The sequence below is a fragment of the Silene latifolia genome, chromosome 7 (genome assembly GCF_048544455.1).
Source record: "Silene latifolia isolate original U9 population chromosome 7, ASM4854445v1, whole genome shotgun sequence".
Taxonomy (NCBI): domain Eukaryota; kingdom Viridiplantae; phylum Streptophyta; class Magnoliopsida; order Caryophyllales; family Caryophyllaceae; genus Silene; species Silene latifolia.
This window is the reverse complement of record NC_133532.1, coordinates 82,038,585-82,062,325: the sequence shown is the minus strand read 5'-3', so window position 1 is coordinate 82,062,325 and position 23,741 is coordinate 82,038,585. Positions and strand designations below refer to the sequence as shown.

General features: G+C 36.2%; 1 protein-coding gene across 1 annotated transcript; it reads right to left on the bottom strand.

The window, feature by feature from the left end:
* Nucleotides 1–528: 528 nt before the first annotated feature.
* Nucleotides 529–23,282, bottom strand: LOC141592335 (ABC transporter G family member 39-like). The gene is made up of 19 exons (XM_074412950.1): nt 22,687–23,282; nt 21,739–21,859; nt 11,276–11,364; nt 11,107–11,191; nt 10,698–10,988; nt 10,508–10,598; nt 9,365–10,265; nt 9,082–9,242; nt 8,733–8,836; nt 8,159–8,324; nt 7,848–8,065; nt 5,317–5,649; nt 4,950–5,240; nt 4,731–4,814; nt 4,520–4,653; nt 4,199–4,426; nt 2,110–2,281; nt 1,737–1,991; nt 529–1,014 (listed from the first exon to the last, which is right to left on the bottom strand). The coding sequence occupies exons 1-19, from the start codon at nt 23,034–23,036 to the stop codon at nt 745–747; spliced, it is 4,344 nt and encodes a 1,447-aa protein (XP_074269051.1). The 5' UTR covers nt 23,037–23,282; the 3' UTR covers nt 529–744.
* Between the last annotated feature and the right edge of the window lie 459 nt (nt 23,283–23,741).

The window sequence follows — 23,741 nt, the reverse complement described above, 5'->3', positions numbered from 1 at the left end:
CTCCATATTTTTTCTACGAGAGATATTGTGTGTTATTCTCCCCTAAGGGTATATATTAACTTCAAAGAAGAATAAGATAAAAACAAATCTTATTAGGAAAATATCATTTGTCAGCAAACAATTGCAACCTACATTATTTCTGTGATGTCTTACAATATTTTGTAAAGAAAAGATTGAATTTTTATATTGCATATAAAAGCTGGCCGCACAAAGCGCGGAATGCTACCTAGTAGAGAACATCCTCCTTTAAAAGTGGCAAAATAAAAGGTGATATTTTTTTTATTTTATTTTTTACTTTTGACTATAATTAATTAGGCTTTAAGTTACAAAACTACCCTTTTCTACTATTTTTTTCGAAAATCAAATTTTAAAGGAGGGAAATGAAAATATCAACGTAATTTGCTATAATACCCCCGGTGGCGCCCATTTTGAGTACTACCCGGTGACGCCATCTCATTTTCCTACAAATATATACGTTCGTTATGTCTCTGGCTGTTAGACTTGTATAATTAAATCAAACAATAGAAATAGACTAAAACTTCTTTCTTCTTCAATTTCACTAATTACACAATTTACTATTTTGGTATATATTTGATCATATTCTACAAATTCCACTTCGGAACATTTTCCGCCTTCAACCCAACTGATGTAGAGTTCGATTCTCGATCATACGACACATTTACCTTCTTCCTAAAAATGATCCGTCTACTTAAAGAATTTTTTTCTGTTAAAAAAAAAAGGAAATCATCTCTTTTGGAAGTTGAGGAACTTAATGCCATAGGCAAAGGCAATTAAGAAGAGGAGAACCCATCCCAAATGAGCTACAGCAACAACAGGGAGAAAGTCATGGTCATAACCCAAGTAATCTTTCAAGAATTCCTTCACAGACTGATTGGTAGCTCCAGGTATCTCTATTTCTGTGTTCTTATCACCAACTTGTGAAGTCACTAGCCCATATAATGTCCATGCAACTGGGGAACCCCAATAGTACCACCGCCACCATATTGGTATTTGCTGCAAAACCAACGGTATTGAATGCTTACAACAGTTTAAGAACTAAACCGTGATCAATGTACTAGCTAAATGACACAAATTCAGTCGAAAGCATGAACAAACATATGTTTGAGTTTATTGTAAAAAAAAAAAGAACTTGATACAATATGGACTGACAAAACTCTAACCAAGATGCTCTTCTAGCATCTAGAACAACTAGTCCGTTTTAGGTAACCTATTTTACTCGGAATTTGCTAGAAGAATCCAACCTGAGTGCAATTTTAAGTGTGGGACTCATCTATCTTATGAGAAATTCTCATGGCTTTTCGATTTAAATAAGTGACAAAGTGTCATATCCATGTGCGGCTCTCAAGTTCCAACACGGGTACACCAGGACTCATGAGATACAAAGTTAATCGATACATTGTATTAATGGGAGGTGATCATGAATCATGATCGAATTATCATACGAGAGACTGAAACGAATTTTCTGTGAATAGTTCTATCCTATCAATAAAAAAAAAGAGCAGCCAATTTAGTGAGCGAAATTGTTTTTTTCATCATAATCTAGAACCAAAGAATAAAAGGAAGTTATTAGTACACATAGCAAAGGAAAAAATCTATAAACATCATTGCAACATTTTCAGCTAGATAAAATTTGATAAAATTTGTGTAAATTTGAACTAACTGAATGAAAGCATCAAAACCATATCAAGTAAATCCATGGAAGGTAAGTGACATACCGGTCTGGGAATTAGGAAACCAGCAAATAGATTCCACAAGCTAAGGAAGAAACTCATCAAAATGGCCCCAAATTGATGACCCGGAGTCAGAGAAACAAGCATCATTCCATACAATGTGAAGTATATGAAACATGTCGATATAAAGTAGTAGAAGTAAAGGAATTTGCCAATTTTCCACTCAAATCCTATCATAGAGTAAAGAAGCAGGACATAGACAAGTGTTTGAATGACATTGTAGATTGCTTCAACAGCCACCTGCAGAAAAATTTAAAAGGATATTAAGAGGGAACAAATTTTGTTAGTTAACTAGAAGATTCAGTTTTTATTTTTTATTTTTTGTTCTTTTCGTTCCGTTGAGTGATAGTTCCTCTACCTGGGCTAATGCATAAGGCAAAGCTGAATACATTCCTGCTGCTTTTTCACGGTAAAAAACAGTCCTCTCAATGGAAACTACCGGTTGGACAGCTCCAGCGTTAGTGGCTCCTAGGAACAGAACAGCAGAATACATGGCTCCTAAAAGATTCATGAGATCTTGTTCTTTGGACCTGTTGACAAAATTAATTAGAACAGCATAATCTATTTTGATTACAACAACAACAACAACATCAGAGCCTTAATCCCAAAATGATTTGGGGTCGGCTGACATGAATCATCTTTTCGAACCGTCCATGGGTGAACGCACGCCTCAAAATGCGAATAAAAAAGGGAAGATGAAAAACAAAAAGGAAGAACGAAAATGTAATGGAAAGTCTAGGTAAACTTAGGGGTTTTAAAGTCGAATTCCGTCTTTCTTTTATAAAGACTTAAAATTTAAATCGAAAGAAAAGATTAAAACGATTTTTAAAAACCGAAATAGAGTTAAGGATCTGGAATGAACCAGGTAAAATCTATAAGAAAGTGGTTGGTTAAAAAGTGTTATAAAGGAGAGAAAAATAAATAAATTAATTTCTTTAAATTAAATAAAAAACACTAAATCTGTCAAAAAAACATCAAATACTAAAAATCCACATGTATCCTTTCCCTCCATTGTGCCCTCTCCGTCACCATACTCTCCTCAAGCCCCAGAACTCTCATATCGTGCTCTATCACTCTCAACCTTGTCTGTCTCGGTCTTCCTCCTCGCCTCTAGGGACCTTTTTCTGTTCTCCAAGTCTCCAAGCCTCTCCTAATCCGGTGCGCCCATAGGTCTCCTTCTCACATGGCCAAACCATCTTAGTCGGTTTTCCATCATCTTGTCCTCTATTGGCGCCACTTTTACCTTTTCCCTAATCACCTCATTCCTTAACCGATCTTTCCTTGTATGTCCGCACATCCACCTCAACATGCGCATCTCCGCCACACTCATCTTTTGAATGTGACAATGCTTCACGACCCAACACTCGGAGCCGTAAAGTAGAAGGAGCCTAATTGCCGTGCGATAAAATTTTCCCTTTAATCTTTGGGGCATATCTCTATCGCAAAGAAACCTCAAGCACTCTTCCATTTCAACCATCCCGCTTTAATTCCGTGAGCCACATCTCCGTCTAACTCCCCATCTTTTTGAATAATAGATCCTAGATATCTGAAGAAATCCGAACCCTCAATAACATTCCCATCGAAAATAATACTCCCCGCCTCTGTCGATCTCAACCCCGCCACCTTAGTGAACTGACACCTCAAATACTCAGTCTTACTCCTGCTCAGCATAATCTATTTTGATTGCCTGAATCAAATTCATGGAGAACAGCAAATATGGTAGGTTGTTTGGTTGACCCAAAAACACATGATTCAATTGCGTTGGAATTCCAATTCTCCAAAATTGAGAAAGTTTCTAACCTACGCACGCTCCTGTAGGTATAGTATGTAGGAATTCCTAAATGAAATTTACATGTGCAAATCAACCAAGTTTTTTCAATTCATGGAACACAAACCAATAAATACAAAAATGTGTAAACTGCCATTTCTTAGGCAATGTGAACCACTAACATACTGCCAAAGAAAAGGAACAACTCTATGATGAAATCGTGAAACTATTTTAATTGACGTAAGCATTCTGAGATGTAGTTCAGCCTAAGAGGCAGATAAAATGGTTCCAATCACATAAACTTGACAAATCAGGCCGTAAAATGGTTTCAATCACATGAACTTGACAAATCAGGCCGCAGCGCACCTAATAACTTAGAGTAGCCACAAAATTGAGGCATCAAAGATATCTTGTCTAACTTTGTATCAATGTTTAAGAATACTTCATTTTGTTACTGTTGCATGTGAAAATGAATTATGTACGGTACCTAATATCAGGTACTACTAGCTGAGAGTATCAAGTACTTTGGATAACAGACAATACATGAGCAAAAAGAATTTACTTCTACCTTAAACTTGCACAAACAACATATATTCAGGCTCTCCAACACATAAACCACATATGAATATGTAACCCTTAATTTTGAATTATTATGTAGGAAGGGATAATGAGCACTTACATTTTACCACCTCTTTTCCAAAATATAACGCCAAAGAGAATGCCAGTGGCTATGGTCATAAGAAATCTAGTAACATTGTATTGAGGATTCCGCCAATAAGACCAATACTGCTTCCAGAAACAAGCCTTAAACTGAACTAGGAAGGGCTGAGAGTATTCAGTTGGGAAGTAAAGATCAATAGAACCATTGGCTGGAGTGCTAAGTTCTCTAATGAGTTCTTGATTCCTCCTGTAATGAGTAGCATAAGAGTATCTTAGTATTCTCAGAGCATGATCAAGTAAAGTCAGTAAATCGGTATTTTGTTACTAAAGCTTTACGTACTGGTAGAGTGATGATCTGGCATAAAAATCTGCAAAATCTACATCTAGTTGAGACTCAACTTGTGTGGTAGTAACATCAAGCATCCAAGTGGCAGGATTATAACCATCCTTGATCCTAGGCACTCCTGAAATGGCCTGTAAGTGACCACAAGGTTCAAGCCATTGCCATTTACCGAGAAACATCAATCATTGCACTTGAATGAACTACTTACTTGAAAGTATTCAACAAGCTTTTGGGAGTGATGACCTAGGGGTCCAGCATAAATAACTTGCCCACCTCTCTTCATCAATAGGAGCTGCAGAAAAAAGCACTTATGTAAGGAAACAAAAGACACAATCCCATTATCCATCAATATGGAAATAACGAAGTTTATTCATGAATGGAGGGAGGAATTAAAGACAGAAGCAAATAATATATTTTAAACATGTACCTCATCAAAAGCCTCAAAAATATGTATACTTGGCTGGTGAATTGTGCAGACCACAGTTCTTCCAGTGTCCACTGTGTTTCTCACCGTACGCATAACAATGGCAGCAGCTCTAGCATCGAGCCCAGATGTTGGTTCGTCCATAAATATTATCGAAGGATTGGCAACCAATTCTACAGCAATTGTCAATCTTTTTCTCTGTTCTGTTGAAAGACCATTCACACCAGGAAGCCCAACCAGAGCATCCCTTATTGGATTAAGCTCAATGAGCTCCATCACTTGTTCAATAAACATCTGTCATTTGGAAAAGATTATCAAGTGCCAGAAAATTAAGCATGTGACTGCCAAATAAAGCGTGTAGCAAATTAACCTTTCGTGTATTTGCATCGACATCTGGAGAAAGACGAAGCCATGCAGAGTACACAAGAGATTCATAAACAGTGACATGTGGTGAATGAATATCATTTTGTTCACAATAACCACTAATCCGAGCAAACGTTGCCTGGTTCTTTGGATAACCAGAAATGCTGATACTACCATCAATGTAGCCACCTGTTTTTCTTCCGGCCAATACATCCATCAAAGTGGTTTTCCCAGCTCCACTTACACCCACAAGTGCTGTCAATATTCCAGGCCTAAAAGCACCACTAACACCTTGAAGCAGTTGAAGACGATCATCTTCATAACCTTGGCTTTTCATTTCCTGAAAAAAAAAACAGTATTTTCACCATTTTACTCAGTTGCTGGCTTTTGATGCTCTCCCGGAGTCCCGGTTTCATTTGTGTTGGCCATATTCCCATATTTCCAAAATAATTGGCTTATTTTCAGTAAAATAATATGTAGTACATTAGAGTTTAGGGTTAGGATCTAGTGAGAACCCCTACGTCCATGAGAACCCTTTAGATACACACAAAAACATTAGTTAGTTACATAAATGTGTTAATTTCCGAATAAATTCGTACACAAAAACTGGATAGTCCATATATAAGATGATTTAATTAGGTACACAATAAAGTTTACAAGATGAACCAAATACATTCCGAGGTTTAGTTAAAAAGAAAAAAAGCAAGTTTCTCACTTGCACCCAAACAATTTTTAAATTTCTCATTTGTAGATTTTGTACCCCTCTTTTTGTGCAAATAAACTTTGATTGTCCATACGTCTTGACTGTGAGTAACAAAAACTGATTCTTTTTTTCAAACCAATCTCGTAAAGACGGTAAATTTAGAAGAAAAAAATTATCGATCTCCAAGCTCGTAGTGAGAGTTATCGTCGTTGAAAGTGTTTTCGGTAAAAAAAAAAAAAAAAAAAAAAAAAAAAAAAAAAAGAACATTAACCAACCATACGGTTCAAAAAGCGGTGATTATTTTTCAAATCGAAGATCTTGTACGACGATCAACTTGGAAAAAAATTTACAGTTTTGGAACTAATTAACCAACGGTTATGGATAATCAACGTTTTTTTTTTCCCTCTTTCATTTTTAGGCTTAGTTTGCTTATCTTCCCTGTTTCTTACTTACTAAGTTTATATTCATTCTTTATTGTTTTCTCTCCCTCATAAAGTTGACAACTTACACTACTTTATTCACTCTTTATTGTTTTCCTTATTTCTTGTGCCCAAAAGAAAGAGGAAGATATAAAAGAAACTTGGAGGGAGTATATGTATAAGTGAGAAAATCCCAAAAAAATAAACGGAGTATTAAATACATTCTAAGATTTATCAGGTGTATTAAATAGTGAACTAGGTACACTAAATATTTTACTGGATTCATTAAAGAAAATATAAGATACAATACATTATATGATGACATTAGCCATAAAGTACACTAACATATATTCCAACCCCAAAATTGTTGGGAATCAAACCACCACCACCACAGCGTTGTTAATGCTGTGACCACGCCAACGATTACATTAAATTTAGAAATCTTTCCATGAGTTCATCGAGATAACATATTACCCCAATGTCTCAATGGTTCCCGCAATTAAAGGGAGTTCGGATATACGCAGCTCTACCCTTGTGTTAAGAACACAAAGATGCTATTCCTAAATGACCCAAAATGAATATTGTGTCGAGAGCTACAACGAAGGACTGATACTTCACAATAGAAAGAAGTGAAGCCACTTTAGATGGCCATTTTGTTTACTCCCTCATAATTCAAAACTAAAGAGTAATGAGTCTATGGCTCCACTGGAAATGAAAAAATTATTGACAACACAATTTTTATAATATTATTTTCACTTTTGTATAGAACTGAGATTTAGTTTCGAATTTAAGAAGAAAAAAACAAGCATGAGTAAAGAGAGGGATGTTGTTGAAATTGGGTATGGCAACATGTCGTCGGGCAGGGTAAGAGATCGCATGTTGACGGAACTGGTGGCTCACAAGTCACAATGATGCTGAAAGACAGCCACGTTGAGCGGAACCGAGAGTTTGTCAGCGGCGATGCGCGAGAAGGAAGGCCGGCGATGTTGTGCCAATGACTGGGTGAAGCAGCAAAAGGGAGGCCGTCAATGAGATGCTCCAGCATAGTGACTGCTGGACCTCCGATAGTGTTGGCAGCATTTCAACGTTGGGGAGGAGATACATTATATTGCACATTATTTTGATGTTAGGTTTACTGTCAATTGGACCCTTGATTTGCTAGCAATCTAAAGTTGAAAAGAGGTTCTCACCGTTTTCACCGAGTTAGAGGTTCTCACATGATCCTAAATCTTAGAGTTTATATAGTACCCTTAGAAATTAAAACCTTCATTTCTACAGTATTCTTAATTAAAAGTCAATGATTATTTCTGGTTCTTCAATTCTTGGTCTAATAGGGCCATTTTAAATGGGATGGAGGGATTCTAAAATTAGTCGTTGTATTATTGAAAAGAAAAACGTACAAGATGCAGGACTTACAGCAGGCATATCAACATAGTAGTTGATGTTGTTGAAAGCAAGTGAAAGAGGCTGGAAGGGCAAAACCATTCCTCTACCAGATGCCACAGTTGAACTTTTGTTCCCTGAATGACTTATTGTAACCATTGCGACGCCATTAACTCCTTCCTCAAAAGAAACAGCCTGCAGCTTTTTTGTTCCATCATCATCCAGTACTGATGATTTTGAATCATGAAAAGCTGAAAACGAATAAAGAAAAGGACAACAGATTGTTAGCTATGGTGTACACTTCAAGTTTGAAGCCAAACGACAAATAGAAGACAGGTCCTTACGATTAAGGTATGTCAATGATAAAATGTACAGCAGGTTGAAGATAAGAGAAAACCCCAACAGAGCTCCGATGCAGATCCAAAACCAATACTGTTGTCTAAAGAAGCCTCTTGATGCAAGGAGAACTTTACCAACCGTAGATTCATGAATTCTCTTGTCTGTATTAGGCTGCATTAGTATGTAGAAATATAGTTAATTTAAACTAGGAATGTTATTTTCAATATTTGAATGACTTTTTCTTTTGAGTTAATTTGATTTTCTCTATTCTCTGCAACCGTTTATTTATTTATTATTTCTTTCCTTTTATCTATAAATCTCTTTAAGACAAGAAGTTTTTCACATTTTATGATTTTCGTACCTTTATTTTTTAGATCGCCTATTTACTTCGTTTTATGTTTTTATATGTAGGTCGTTGACGGTTTCAAAAGATGATTCATGTCAACTGATCCCAACTTATTGTGGGACTTTAGGCTTTGATATTATTTTTGTTACACAGAGAATGTATACAATAGCAAGCCCGCACCAAACAAATCCAAAGAACAGAAAGGAGAAAGGAAAAGGCAGACATTGACTTACAGTACTCCAACGTTCGTCAAGAAACTCATTTATCACTATAGCATTTTGTCCATACATCATTGGTGAAAGATAGTAGCCCCATATCATCCAGGGTCCAATGTCACCTACACAAATCCAATGTATGGAAAAGGTAAGATGTATGGTATTTAAATGCACGATGATCACATATGAAACATTTCAAGACTTGATGCAATATTTCCCTCAGTGTACAGGCAGCCCAAAGGGCAATTTTGATATTGAGGAGTTTCGAACCCACATCGTGAGTACCAACACTAAATGACTTGAACATCTAGCTTAGCTCGCATATGCTGGTGCAATATTGAAGGAAGGGAAGACATAAGAAGCATACCCTTAGCAATGATGAAACCACCCAGAACAAAAACTAATAGCAATGCAAAGATACCAACATTGTTGGCAACAACCATGGTCCTTCCTGCCGCACCAAGGAACCGAAAGAGAGATAATGCCATCTGATGGATACAGAAGAATGCTAACCATTGACAGAAAAACCTAGTGAAATGACATATCACCAGATAGTAAAGATAAACGCCATTTCTAAGACGTGAATATATTGTCATATTATGCATGTGCACTTAATGTGAATAATGTCACGAGTAAATTCGAGGTCTCACCTACTTGCAACCGGGGCATAGCCAATAGTGTAATACGTAAGAATAGTCCATATTGCTGATTCCATGAATGACAATGGTATCCGGAGGACCCAAACTGGAATTGCATAAGCCCAAGCAGGATAAAATAGGAAATCCCTCTGTTTATAGAAAACCGGGAGACGAAGGACGGTCATAGAAAGTTCTGCCATCCCATTAAACATCACATTTATAAGACTAAAAAACAGAGCTCCAAAAAATTTTCCACCATCTGCAACTGTTTTATAATGCATTGTCGTCCTAAGGAATACAGTCATCGTGATTAGTGACATGATGGTTATTTGGGTAGTCTTAAAGACATATAAAAAAGAGTTGCGCTTCATTAGCAACCATTCCCTTGAGAAACAGGCCTTAAGTAACTCCCAACTGGATATACCGTACTTTTGTTTCACTAAAGCAGATGGGTGAACTTGGGATTTATTGAAAGGAACATTGAGTTTTGAAGCGAGCCTTTCTCCCGTTTGAAAAGATTTGAAAGCCTGAGTAAATTGAGGGACTGATACGTATCTATAAGGTTGGTCTTTGCTAGACCAATATTGTTCCTGATCTTTCTTAGAAGTCACTTCTTGAAGAAAGTCAGCTACTCCTTTTCTATCAGGACACATAAAACCCGTGTATTCAAAGAATTCAAGGACGTCCACCCGTGGGCCTTGATAAACAATTTGGCCTTCTGATAGAAGAATGACGTCATCGAAAAGTTCAAATGTCTCAGGAGCTGGTTGTAGGAGAGAGATGATCATTGTTACATCCATTATATGAACCATTTGCCTCATGTACTTGCATATTAGAAAAGTAGTTGAACTATCCAACCCTGTAGAAATTTCATCCATTAACAGCACTTTAGCAGGTCCAACCAGCATTTCACCTGCATAGTGTGTCAGTCATCAAATAAAATACTGTCAAATCTTTTCAGATTTGTGTATATGTTTTTTTTTTTTTTTTTTTTTTTTGGTAAAGAGAGCATAAACGACAGTTTAGAAGGTAACAATTTCCAACCCAGCCAGGTGACAAGTCCCACTTTTCAATGAGTTTAGCAGCTACTTTAGTAGACATATGCTTGATCTGTGTATATGGTGGCAAAAGGAAAGTCAAATCAGTGAAAAATACCAGTAGTTACACGCTTCTTTTGCCCTCCGGAGATACCCCTTCTCATTTCATCACCAACGACGATATCAGGACATATATCCAATCCCAGTAACTGTCAAAATATTAAAAGATGCATTTTAAGGAGGTGAATGCTAGTTAAGTTGCCAAGGGATTAACCATTTGCCATAAAATATACTCCTTAATCAGTAACCTTGAGGATGTAATCAGTAACCAAACTAGTTTCTTGTCCTGGCATGGATATGGCCTTCATGAAGGCATCAATATCAGGGTCTGGCTTTATTCCTGCTTGCTTTTCACGCCTGGACAGCTCTGCCAACAGCTCATAGCGATTCCCAACCCCTAAACATCGGCCTGAAAAATCTAATGTCTCTCTTACAGTCATTTCTCCATTATGAAGATCGTTCTGACTAATATATGCACAGGTCCTCTGGGGAACAAATTCAGTTAGCTCATGGCCGCAGTAAGTTATGTTTCCGTCAATCTGTTTAATAAATCATCAGAATGATTGAAGTAGAAACCTTGAAGATTGATTATACTAAGTTTTGTAACTTTTCAAAGTAAGCAGATTGATTAGGTGAATTGAGTTTCAGAAGAGAAACCTTCAAATATTTATCCAGCCTCCCTGCGAGTGCCAATAACAAGGTAGTTTTTCCTGCTCCTGGAGGCCCCAAAAGTAACGTCATCCTGAAAAGTAACACATCAATGCACAATCCCCAATATAATTTTACTATTTTAGTTTGGAAGAAGTGGAATGCAAAAATTCTTCACCTGGAAGGAGTGACAATTCCACTCACATCTTCAAGTATCTTGACAGTCTTCTTCTTTGGTGGTGCTAATCCTAGCTTTCCAACAATTGCCTGCCATCATTCTTGCTAATTTCAATTTCAATTTCAATTTCAATTCTGTCTTCTCGACGACTCTAACGTTTCTTTCTTATTATTTCTCGACAGAGTTTACATCTTTCCAAACCTATCGCTCGGGTCGGCCCATATACCTTCGTTTTAATATGGGTCGGAAAATGAATCCGTTTAATGTCAAAATACGGGCCAAAAATGTGTGTGTGTTTTTTTTGGATTATTTAGCAAGAATACTCCAAACTATGGGTGAGCTTCTCAAAATACTCCCTTCTTCATTTTATTCCAGAATAAAACAAACTATTAACCATTTCGTCTTATATTAGACTAGGATAACCAGTTACCTGTTAATCAGGTCATTATTGCCTTTTTTTTAAATAATATTTCACCTATTACCTCCTCCACCATTAACATGTAACCAGTGCAGCCAACATTATCGCTAGCCTCAATCACCATTAGTATCACCATCTTCAAACTGCTCGTGCTCACTGCCATGGGCGTCCTCTCACTTCCAATGGATTTTCACTACTCTACACCATTGATTTTCCTTGTGTTTCTCCCTCTAAATCCCCAAGTTTTTTTTACTGTTTCTCCATATATTCATAGATCTGGGTTTTTTATACAACTCGTTGACAAATGATAGTGAATATTAAACATACAATTCAAAACTATGCTTAAATGCGAACATATCAAAACAAAGATAACTTGGGGAAACAAGTGACTTCAGTAGTTTGGTAGTTCAATTCAAAATGATATATTGTTTTTGTTTGTGTTCTAGATATTTAACATTCAATTCAAAACTATGCTAATATGCAAATCCACCTACTGAAACAAGTCTGACTTTGGTAATTTGGTACGACGACATTATACGAGTACTTTAACAAATTGGGTACATTGGGTACTTCACAAGTTCTCATTTCTATACATTACGACGCTCAATTGATTGTTAAATCTGGCACTATTTTTTGTTGGTTTGTTCAGGTTTTTGAAGTTATGTGGGAGTTAATTAAATATGGTCTGGGTTTTAATATGGATATTTTGTTTTGAGACCTTAGTTTGGGGAAGAATAATTGTGGTGTTTTAATGGTGAATATAGATTTAAGGAAGAAGGTGGAAGGTGCGTGTTGGGTGAAGGCTGGCTTTTAGGTAGGAGGAGGATTTACTAGTTTTTTTAAAACAAAATATTTCATGCCATGTCATCTTTTACCTGTTATAGCAGGTTATAAAACATCTGATTCTATTACGAGATGAGGGGCTGAATAGTGCGTTTTATTCTGGGATTAATTGTAGTTTAGAGTATTTTAAGAAGACTACCCATAGTTTGGAGTATTCTTATTAAATAACCCTTTTTTTTAAGAATACTTCATCCCCTTTACAATTACTTGGTCCCGAATTCCCTACTTTGATCATAGATTTTGCATAATTTATATAGAGTTAATTAAAAATTACTCCCTTTAAAATACACTTTTTCTAAAACTACTTCCTTTTTTTGAAAAAAAAAAAAAGTTACAGACATTACCTTTTTACACTAATTCTAGTCAAAATTTCTTTCGAATGCCCTTCTCCAATAAAAAAAAAAAGTGAATTGACAAAAAACCACATCTTCCATTTACTTCTTGTAAGCCTCTTATGGGATAAAACCATCAATCTCTCATTCACCAAACCAAATCCTAACCCAACTATCTCCCCACCTTTGACACACTAGAGTACCAAGTACCAACTAATTGATTCGTCGGACGAATATTACATCTCGACGGTTGTTTGTCTAAGCTTTTCCATGTTCTTCGTTGTGAGACACTAGTGAGGGTGAGTTAGAGTTAGGGATGGCCGTGTCACCTAATCCTTTTGATCCATCTACTCAAAATTAAATGGATGAGATATATATGGTTAACGATTTTTTTTTTTTTTAATTTAGCGTGGGATATTGATATGGGTGAATTTAGGGTGGGATAACGATCACAGTCTATCACTCCCTTAACCACCTGATCGATATCCTAAATTTATGTTTATAATTAATTTTTAAAAAAAATTAGTAATTATTTTGAATAAAAAAAATAATTCCATAAAATTTCTTTTAAATAAACTTTACAAACTCTATTTGGATGTTATTGTCAAAGCAATGCTTAGCCCAGTAAGAGTTTAACAACACTAGTCCGCTCCACTACTTACTAATGTTACTAATATACTAATTGTTGCGATCTCATCTCAATTTTATCCCAAATTATCTACTCTCTGCGAAATCCCAATCACTTTTCCTTAACCTGTAATCCAATAGATTAAGAAATTCATCGTTACATTACAGTTGGAGTGATGAATCATTGGGTTATTTCTCAAATTTCAATGTTAAGGATCATCTTCATTTATGATAAGAAGAATAAGACACTGGTTTTTTTATTACTTCATGTCGGTCATTTATTATCTATTCATTTCGACACAAAGACTAAGAAAATAAGAAAAGGAAGAGAAAAATAATGATAAATAAAGGAGCTACCTCACATGTCCACTTGCTCATATCACATACCCCCACTTGTTCACTTGACTAAATTTAGCAAAAGTAGAAATAGATAACAAATGAGTAATACACCCCAAAAATGAAATAGATAACAATTGATCGGGACGGAGGGAGTACTATAGAGTCGTTCAGTTCAAGATGAAGGAATGGAATGGAACGGAGTACGATACCAGCATAAAGGCATGCATGCGGTTGTAAATTCATTGCTTCTTAAAAGTGTTTGGTTCATCTAAACTTGTATGAGGATATAATGGAGTTTGAAACTAAGGAGAAAAGTGGGTATAAGATTTCAAAAGGTTGTAGTAAAGTTAGATTTTATTCGATATCTAACTCCATTAAAAATAAGTTGAGTTGAAATTAAGTGTGAAGACACAGGGTCGAACATCTTTGAAAATCTTCATGCCTTTTTCATATCAAACCACATGTTTTGCTCAGATTTTGCGAGAGTTATCCCATCAAGCTAAGTTTTAACTAGTATTTTAATCACTCAAATATTTCATACTCAAGTAAGGAGTTGTCTGTTTTACCATGAGAAGATAGAATTTCTTAGAAGATAAAGTCATATGAACTTAAAATCATGTGAATTGTATGAATGCTCTTTGTTTGAATGTGAGAACTTTAATTCATGTGGGAACTCCCACTTACCTAGAGTGATTAGATATAATTTCTTACATTATGTAGGAATTGAAGTTCCCTAGAAAGTTCTACTTCTCATGAATTGGGCAACCAAACAAGTTTTTATTTAGCTACTTCTCATGATTTTTCAATTCCCATAAATTTGGAAGGCAATCAAATAGGGGAAACAAGTCTTCATATGCTCCTTTAATAACTTATCCTCCTTCCCCGCCGAGCCACCGCAACCCCGCCTCCTAACCTATTGCAATATGATCTTCCAACCACCCTTTATACCACCATCACCCTTTCCTCACAAAAATCATAATCACAAAAAACCTTACATTTGAATTCTAAAATATGAATTTGGTCAAAATCCAATATATGACAATTTAACAAAACTTACATTTGGATTTAGATCGATAGAAGTAAGGCAAATACCACCTATATCTTTGTCATTCTAAAATATATCCCGCCTAAAATTAACTAACTAATAAACACACACTCTTACTCCATTTTTAGTTGTTAAGACGGTAAAAAAAATAAGCTTACCATGTTAGGATTCTAAAATTTGAATTTTATTAGTTTCCTTAAACAAAAAAAATTGAATTTGACTTTGTATAATTTTAATTTTGGAATTGCATTGTGATTTACAAATCAAATTCAAGTATCTACCGTAACTAATTTAATCAATAAGAACAAATATAAATACAGCAATTATGAAAATGGAATCATTATTTTCTAATATGAGAATTAAGATATGTGATTATTAAGAAATTTGCAAGATTTTGATTTAAGGTTTGAGAAAAAGAGAAACGGAATTTTTTTTTAATGGAAACATTATATTATAGAGACTTTGTAGAACTATGTACATATTACATAACATAATTGAGTAAAAGTTGTATATGATTGAACAATTACGCACATCACTTATGCTCTCTATACAGTGATGTTATATCCATGCAAGTTTAACCTTGACAAAAAAATTTAATAGTTTTATGAAAATGCTCTCTTATATTCTAAACCCATTTAAGTAAAATTGTATATGTAAAATGTAATATCATATGACCGATTCGATGCAACATATATATGGGAGCTTGATGAATTTGAATAACATACTAATATTAGTAGTTGTTTCAAAATTTAAACCGATATAAGGATATTCAATATTGTGATGTTATATTCACGTAAGTTTAATCTTGACAAAAAAAACTTAATAGTTATATGAAAATGCTCTTTATATTCTAAACATTTATGTAAAATCGTATGTGTAAAATGTAATATCATATGACCGATTCGATGCAGCCTATATGGGAGCTTGATGAATTTGAATAACATACTAATATTAGTAGTTGTTTTAAAATTTAAACCGATATAAGGATATTCAATATATATATATATATATATATATATATATATATATATATATATATATATATATATAGAGAGAGAGAGAGAGAGATATATATATATATATATATATATATATATATAGAGAGAGAGAGAGAGAGAGGTAGGATCCCGTGAGAACGACCATTCAGTGAGAACGGTGAGAACGAAGTGTCCAGCCCATTATAAACAAACGACCCAACGCACTACCCAAAGCCCAAAGGCATATTTACTCTCACCCAGCCCTTAAATTAATATTTTTTATTAAATTAATAAACCCAAATTTCACTCTCCTATTCCTGATCTCCATTTACCCATCTCAGCAAACCCGACACCCCATGACCAGCTCCTTCTCCGGCAGCCACCTGACGCACCACCGTCGCCGCCCAAAGGCTCGCACCTTGCCGTCACCACCCATAGCGCCACCATCGCTCTACCAAATCCAACAATCAGTACCTAGATTCCACAGCGTTGGTCCGCAGTGAGAGTGATGAAGGTGGTCCGCTCCGGTGTTTTCAGCCCAGTTCTCTAAAGACTTGAACAACTCCGGCGACCTTCACGTTGTTTTTCATAGAGCTAATTCGTTCTCTCCTCCGGCAACTACCACCATCACCAATAAATGGAAGGAGAACGTGAATGCCCAGCATCGCCGGCGAACAATTGCCGAACTTCCGCAACTCTGGCAACATCATTAAACACCACAAACTCCACTACTTTCGAATCCAGATCCGAACTCCTAAAAATCCGCTGCTACATATAATCTACGGCGATGACCGTCGTCGAACACTCTTCCTCTTCTTTAAAATTTGCTACAAAATCAATTTGAGCTGAATGAAACTAGTGTATCTGATATCTACATTGGTGTATCTCAAACCAATTTTAATGTACCTGATAAATAATTTTGTGTATCTATGCTAAGATACATTAAAATAGCGGTAAGATACATCAATGATTAGTGTAGATACATCGAAAAAGATGGAAAACTAACGGAGAGTAGGAGATGAGGTCTTTGCCGTTTTGCGACTTGTTTATCATTCACCAATTCCACTGCTAACCAGTACGATATAAATGAGTATAACATGTAACAAACTCAACAAAACTGAAGTGTAAAAACTTAAAAACATATGAAATCGATAAAACCAATAGTATAAGTTGGACGGCGATGTGATGGTGATGCTGCCGGCGGTAACCGACAGATTGATTGACATTGTTCATGTTGGACGGCGGTGTTGTTGATATCATTTGACGTTGCCGGCGTTGTTATCGTCGGCGTCTGTGATTGCTGATGGTTCCGTCGTGAGGATGAAGAGGAGATTCCAGAGGTGCGATTTGATGATGGATTGCTTATGGTTCCGTCGTAAAAGATGACTGCGTCCGACAAGGTTTCCATCGGAGCTCCAGCGTCAGGTTCGTGGATTTGGATTTCTGTGATGCGTGAAAAGGATGGAGTGTGGTATACTATTGATGGATTTAATTGATTATCCAATTCCAGCCTTTTATCTCACTTTTATCTAAGGGAGGAGACTTGTTCTCACCGTTCTCACCGAGTGTTCGTTCTCACCCGATCCTATATATATATATATATATATATATATATATATATATATATATATATATATATATATATATATATTGTTTGGAAATGAAGCCACCTCTGACAAGACTCGTTTAGGGTTTGCTAGAGTGATGGTTGATGTCCCATTTGGTAAACCAATTTCGGATTGTGTGAAATTTATGGATGAAGATGGTGTGGTGGTGACTGCAAAGGTGGAGTTTGAGTGGAAACCCATCTTGTGCTCTCACTACAAAGGGATTGGTCATGAAACAAAGCAATGTCGAAAGGGTAAAATAGTGGAGGTCACCAAAAAAGTGGTACATCAGAAAGGGAAACAGCAATGGAGACCAAAGGTGCCTGCTAAAGGGCCTGCTCGTGTCCCTATACCTGTTGTTCCATCATCTCCTATCACTGGGACCCCTACCATGGATGTTGTCACTCCCCTTGCAGTCTCAGTACCTATGGTTGAGAAACCTAATCAATTTGAGTAACATGGGCAAGAAATGGAAAGTATCATATGGTCAATACTCCAGCACGTAATGTTATCAGACTTAGCAGGCAGGAAATTATGGATGCAGGTTTGAGTAATGTTAAATTTGGTTCCCATAGCTTCTTAGATTCCTTAAATAATGTTATCCCAAGAGATGGAATTGGGATAAATGGTAGTGCATTACCTCCCTCTGGGGGTAATGTATAACTGGGGTTTTTGGAACATTAGAGGCATGAATAAACCAGCTAAGCAAAATACTATTAAGTGGTTCTTACATCATCATCAGGTTGGATTATTTGGGCTCCTTGAGACAAAGGTTAAACCTTTGTCTCTAAATACAGTAAGAAATAGTTTGTGTAGCTCATGGTGTGTCTCTACTAATACTCAGTGCCACAAGGGTGGTAGGATTTGGATTCTCTGGAATCCTGCCATGTTTGATGTTCAGTTTATTAAGTACAATGCCCAATTTATTCATTTGGCAGTGAAGGATTTGGGGATTGATTATAATTTCTATATTACAATGGTCCATGCCTTTAATGGGACACAAGAGAGAAAAATTATATGGAAAAAATTATGTGGTTTCAAACAGGATATATCTGGGCCCTGGACAGTTTGTGGATATTTTAACACCGTCCGGTAATTTTGCTTTGAAAAGACTGGGGGGCAATTGTACTGATGAGGAGATGAAGGATTGAAAAATTGTATAGATGAGTGTGAAGTTGCAGATTGTCCTGCTAGTGGATCTTTGTATACTTGGTGTAATAAACAGGAGCCTACTACTAAAGTATACAGTAGATTGGATAGAGTGCTTGTTAATCATGCTTGGTTGCAGGATAATGGGAATGTATATGCTCATTTCTATTGTGAGGGAGTCTTTGACCACACCCCCTGTGTTATACAAAGCACTGCTGATGAAGTTAAGAAGAGAAGGAGCTTTAAATATTTTAACATGTGGAGCAAATTTGAAAATTTCCTTGAGTGTGTTAAGCATTATTGGCAGAAAGATGGGTATAGGACTAATATGTTTAATTTGGTCAAAAACCTGAAGAATTTAAAATGGCCTCTTAAAAAGTTGAATGCAACAGATTTCAATGATGTGGAGAACAATGTTAATAGAGCTCGGATGAATTTGGATTATAACCAAGGAAAATTGAGGAATGATCCACTTAATCCTGAGCTTATTCAACAAGAGTTGCAAGATGATAGTACTGTGACCATTCTTACTCAGGCTAGCCATGAGTATCTCATTCAAAAATCTAAGGCTATGTGGTTGGATAAGGGAGACAACAATACTAAATATTTTCATAGTCTGATTAAGAATAGGCAGGTGAGAAATAAGGTGCTGAAAATTGAGGATATGAAAGGAAAGATGTGTGAAGATACTGATACAATCCAACATGCTTTTCTGAGCTTTTATGAGACTTTGTTGGGGACTTCTAACAGCACCAAAAAAATTTCCAAAAATGTTGTTCAGTTGGGGAGTGTTTGCACTAGTGATCATCATGCTCAGCTTCTTGCTCCAGTTACAAATGAGGAGATCAGACAGGTCTTGTTTTCTATTCCCAAGCATAGAGCTTCTGGCCCTGATGGTTACTCTAGTGCTTTCTTCCAAGATGCCTGGGATGTGGTGGGTGAGTCTCTATGTTCTACTGTGCAGGATTTTTTTACAATGGCAAATTATTGAAGCAAGTTAACCATACTCTTATCACCCTGATCCCAAAAAATGGATATGCCTAAAAATGTTATACAATATAGACCAATCTCTTGTTGTAATGTCACATATAAGTGCATCTCTAAACTGTTGTGCAACAGATTGGCTAAGATTTTACCCCATATAATCAGTGATAATCAAGGGGGGGTTCATCCAGGGCAGGAGTATAGTAGAGAATATCCTGATTTGCCAGGATGTGGTTAGATGCTACAATAGGAAAGCAGTATCATCTAGATTTATGTTGAAGGTTGATCTTAAAAAAGCCTATGACTCTGTGAATAGGCTGTTTTTAGAACAGATGATGTGTGCTTTGAATTTTCCACAGCAATTCATAGATATGATAATGGAGTGTGTGGATACTGCTTCCTATTCTCTTATTTTAAATGGTGAGATTTTTGGTCATTTTAAGGGAAAAAAAGGACCGAGGCAAGGTGACCCTCTGTCCCCTCTCATTTTCACTATTGCCATGGAATATCTGAGTAGGGTTTTGAGCTATACTACTTGTACTATGCCCTTCAGATTTCATTCCCTTTGTGCTAAGCTTAAACTTTGCCACCTAATGTTTGCAGATGATTTACTCTTATTCTCAAAGGGTGATGTTGGCTCCATTATGGTTCTACTTAGATCTTTTGCAACCTTTTCCTGTGCTTCAGGTTGCAGATGAACAATTCAAAGACTAATTCTTATTTTAATGGAGTTTTAACTAGTGTGAAGGAGGATATTTTGCAGGCCACTGGTTTTCTTGAAGGACAATTGTCTTTTAGGTATTTGGGAGTGCCAATTACGTGTGGCAAAATGAAGAAATATGATTGCAATATCCTCATTGAGAAGATGATTAGCAGAATCAGGAGCTTTGGATCTAAGAAGTTGTCTTATGCAGGTCGCCTTATTCTGGTTAATTCTGTACTCTCTTCAATATATAGCTACTGGAGTAATATCTTCATTATTCCCACGGGGGTTTTAAATAAAATAAACTCTATTTGTCGAAATTATCTCTGGGATGGGAATGCTGAGTTTATGAAGGTGCCTAAAGTAAGCTGGGATAAGGTTTGTGCTCCCAAGCAAGAAGGTGGATTAGGCATTAGAGACAGTCAAGCTTGGAATGTAGCAACAATTGGTAAGCTAGTATGGTGGATCTACTGTAGTCCTGATAGGCTTTGGGTTAAGTGGATCAGTCAGATATACTTAAAAGGTGTCCATTGGTCTGAGTAAAGTCCTAGTGGTGATATCAGCTGGGGTTGGAAAAGTGTGTGTCGTGTGAGAGATAAATTGGCAACTGGTTACACTAGTGATCAATGGAGTTTGGACAGTAAAGGGTATACTGTCAGCAGTGGATATGATTTACTGAGGAAGAAATTCCAAGTGGTGCATTGGCACCCATACATTTGGAATGGTTGGTGCTTACCTAAACATCAATTCATGGGATGACTAATAGCTCGAGAAGCAATGGTCCTCAAGGATAGACTCTATAGATTGGGTGTAGCCCCTGATGACTACTGCTTGATCTGTGGTATTGCTCATACTCACTTGTTCCAAGAGTGTGCTTACAACAAATTGATCTTTGAAGAAATGGCCAGGTTGTGTGGTGTCATTTTCCCTTAGCTTCTACTAATTTCATTCAGTGGATTGGACTAAGTCAGATTTCTACCTTGAAGAAAGAAGTGATATTGTGTTTGCTTCTTGCTGCACAATATCATATTTGGATGCAAAGGAATAAGGCTCGAGTGGATGGTTGTATCATGAGACCTGATTTTCTTTGTCAGCAGATAAAACGAGAAGCTAAAGTTTGGTTGCAGGCTAAAGTCAAACAGATTGGCACGATTAGGGTCAACAATGGCTTACTACCTTGCAAATGTCTTTGTAAAACATCTATTTCGTTAGGTGTTGAGAATTGTATGTATTGGAAATCGTAGCTTGTAATAGCTGTTTTGAGCTTAATGGAAATTTACATTTCACCAAAAAAAAAAAATTGTTTGGAAAGTTGCAATTTTTTGCTAAAATAAATGATATATTTACAAATACAGTAACTAGTAAATCAACAAGGTAATATTACTTAAAAATAAGTCGGTTGGTGGTTACAAGTTGGTAAATTAAAAAGAAAAGATTACCTCTACATAATTCATAGTTGAGTTAAACAATGTGGGAAGTGCCCGACTCCCAACATGTACGTCCCCCGCGACTGAAAGATGCTCATATCGAACTTCAATTTGTGGAATCTCAATTCCCACTCTGTAACACATACATTTTTATATAATACTTTAAAATTCAGTTCAATTAAGATGAAAATAATCAAATTAAGTAAGATATTAAAATTTAATTCGATTAAAATGAGGATAATCAAACTAATTAAGATAATAATGATTATGGAAAATATGACAATAATTGCATATCTATGACTTATGGGAGTGTTTAATTAGCTAGATATAATAGCCATTAGCTTTCTTAATAAATCGCTATTTTGCCTCACCTCATTTTCATTATTTCTATTAAATCGTAGTCTCCATATCTATTCCATTGCAATATCAACATCACTTATTTAAATAAAACACGACGTCACGACCTTACCATCACTTTCTTTGCGGCAAACCTAATCTAGAACAAAGGAAGTTACATATTTCATCCGTCTCAATAATTTATTTATTTTTTATTTTTAGATTTTATAAGGAGAATTGTAATTACAGGTAAACAAATAAATGAAATAGGCGGAATAATATTTTACGTTTAAAGAAAAAAAAACATCTATATTATGTCTTTGAAAAGACTACGGATTATTATCCTTAATAAACGGTTAGTAATAATTCAAACAACTAACAAATTTCAGTGTTGTTGTTGCTAATGTTGTTTTTCATAGTATTGAATAATACTCCGTATAATTAATGATGAATTTACAATTACACCTCGATCACCCAAAACCTCATTACTATATATAACATGTCACTATTATGGAGAAATGGGGTGATAATTGTTGAATGGAGGGAGTATAAGAAATGATCAAACTTAATTAGTTATTATTATTAAATTTTAATAATAAAAAAAAAAGACGAAAAGAAAATTACTGGTCAATGCGGTGTCTAAGCCTTCGGAGAAAGGTTTCATTATCCTGATCAACGACTTTGAGTATACTTTCGACTAATACCTTCCTTTCTGATCTTCCTAATTTCTTAACATCAATTTGATTACTCATTATATTCCCATCTTGAGCCACCCTTTTCAACACCCCTTTCCTCATCCTTTCAAATGTCGGTAGTCGCTCGATAGCCGCCCACCGCAGCTCCTCTTCCTCTTCTTCCTCTGCCCTTCTGCTTCCAAACACATCATCTCCTGCTCTTACTACTTCCCTGAAACTTCCCCCCGAGATCGGGATGCTCCTCCTACTACTTATGCTGCCTATTTCGTCCCCCATCATAGTTTATTACAAGTTTACAAGTTTAGACCTTGGAAGTGCTAGCTTTTTGCTTTGCACTTTGCAGGGTTTTCAAGTTTCATGCCCCACGTAAAAATATTTGTCAATTGTAACATGAAAAAAATGAAACTTGGCTTTACCTGAAATAATGAGCTAGGATATATGAAGCTAATAAGGGATTAATAATTAAATTAAAAGGTTCAAGATTATGAAATGCATGGTGGCCTGGTGTTTAATTTAGCGGATCATATGGCAACAAGGACTTAATGAATTAATAATAAAGATCAAAATATGATCTCATAGGAGTTGATGCCAGCTTATTGTGGTTTGCCAAATGTAGAAGAACTTGTCTTATACTTCACCATATATTATATACATGCAACGGAATAGAGTGGAAGATCGTGTGCACATGGTGAGTTGAATGTATAGTTGTACAAAGGGCTCGTCAAACCTCAGGCCCCGCCCGGCCCGGTACCTCGGGTCTTTTCTTAACCCAATCGGCATGGTCCGTGCCTAGCTTGGCCTGACCCGATCAGACAAAAACTAGGGCTGGATCCGGGTCGAGCAAATCCAACTAGGCCTTCCGTACGTAGATCCGTTCTCAACCCCTAAACCCCTAGCTTATTAGCCCCCTACCCTGCGCATTCCAAGTATACCTCCACCATGCCTGACCCGGCCCAGCCTATGTTGACCCGCCCCTACCCCGGG

What these genes read in the sequence shown, in the direction of transcription:
- LOC141592335 (XM_074412950.1), bottom strand. Translation starts at nt 23,036, where the DNA reads ATGATGGGGGACGAAATAGGCAGCATAAGTAGTAGGAGGAGCATCCCG. An exon ending in TTACTGATTACATCCTCAAG is followed by an intron (nt 10,599 to 10,697) that starts GTTACTGATTAA and finishes ATATTTTGACAG; the next exon opens with TTACTGGGATTGGATATATG. An exon ending in TTGACGAACGTTGGAGTACT is followed by an intron (nt 8,325 to 8,732) that starts GTAAGTCAATGT and finishes ATACTAATGCAG; the next exon opens with CCTAATACAGACAAGAGAAT.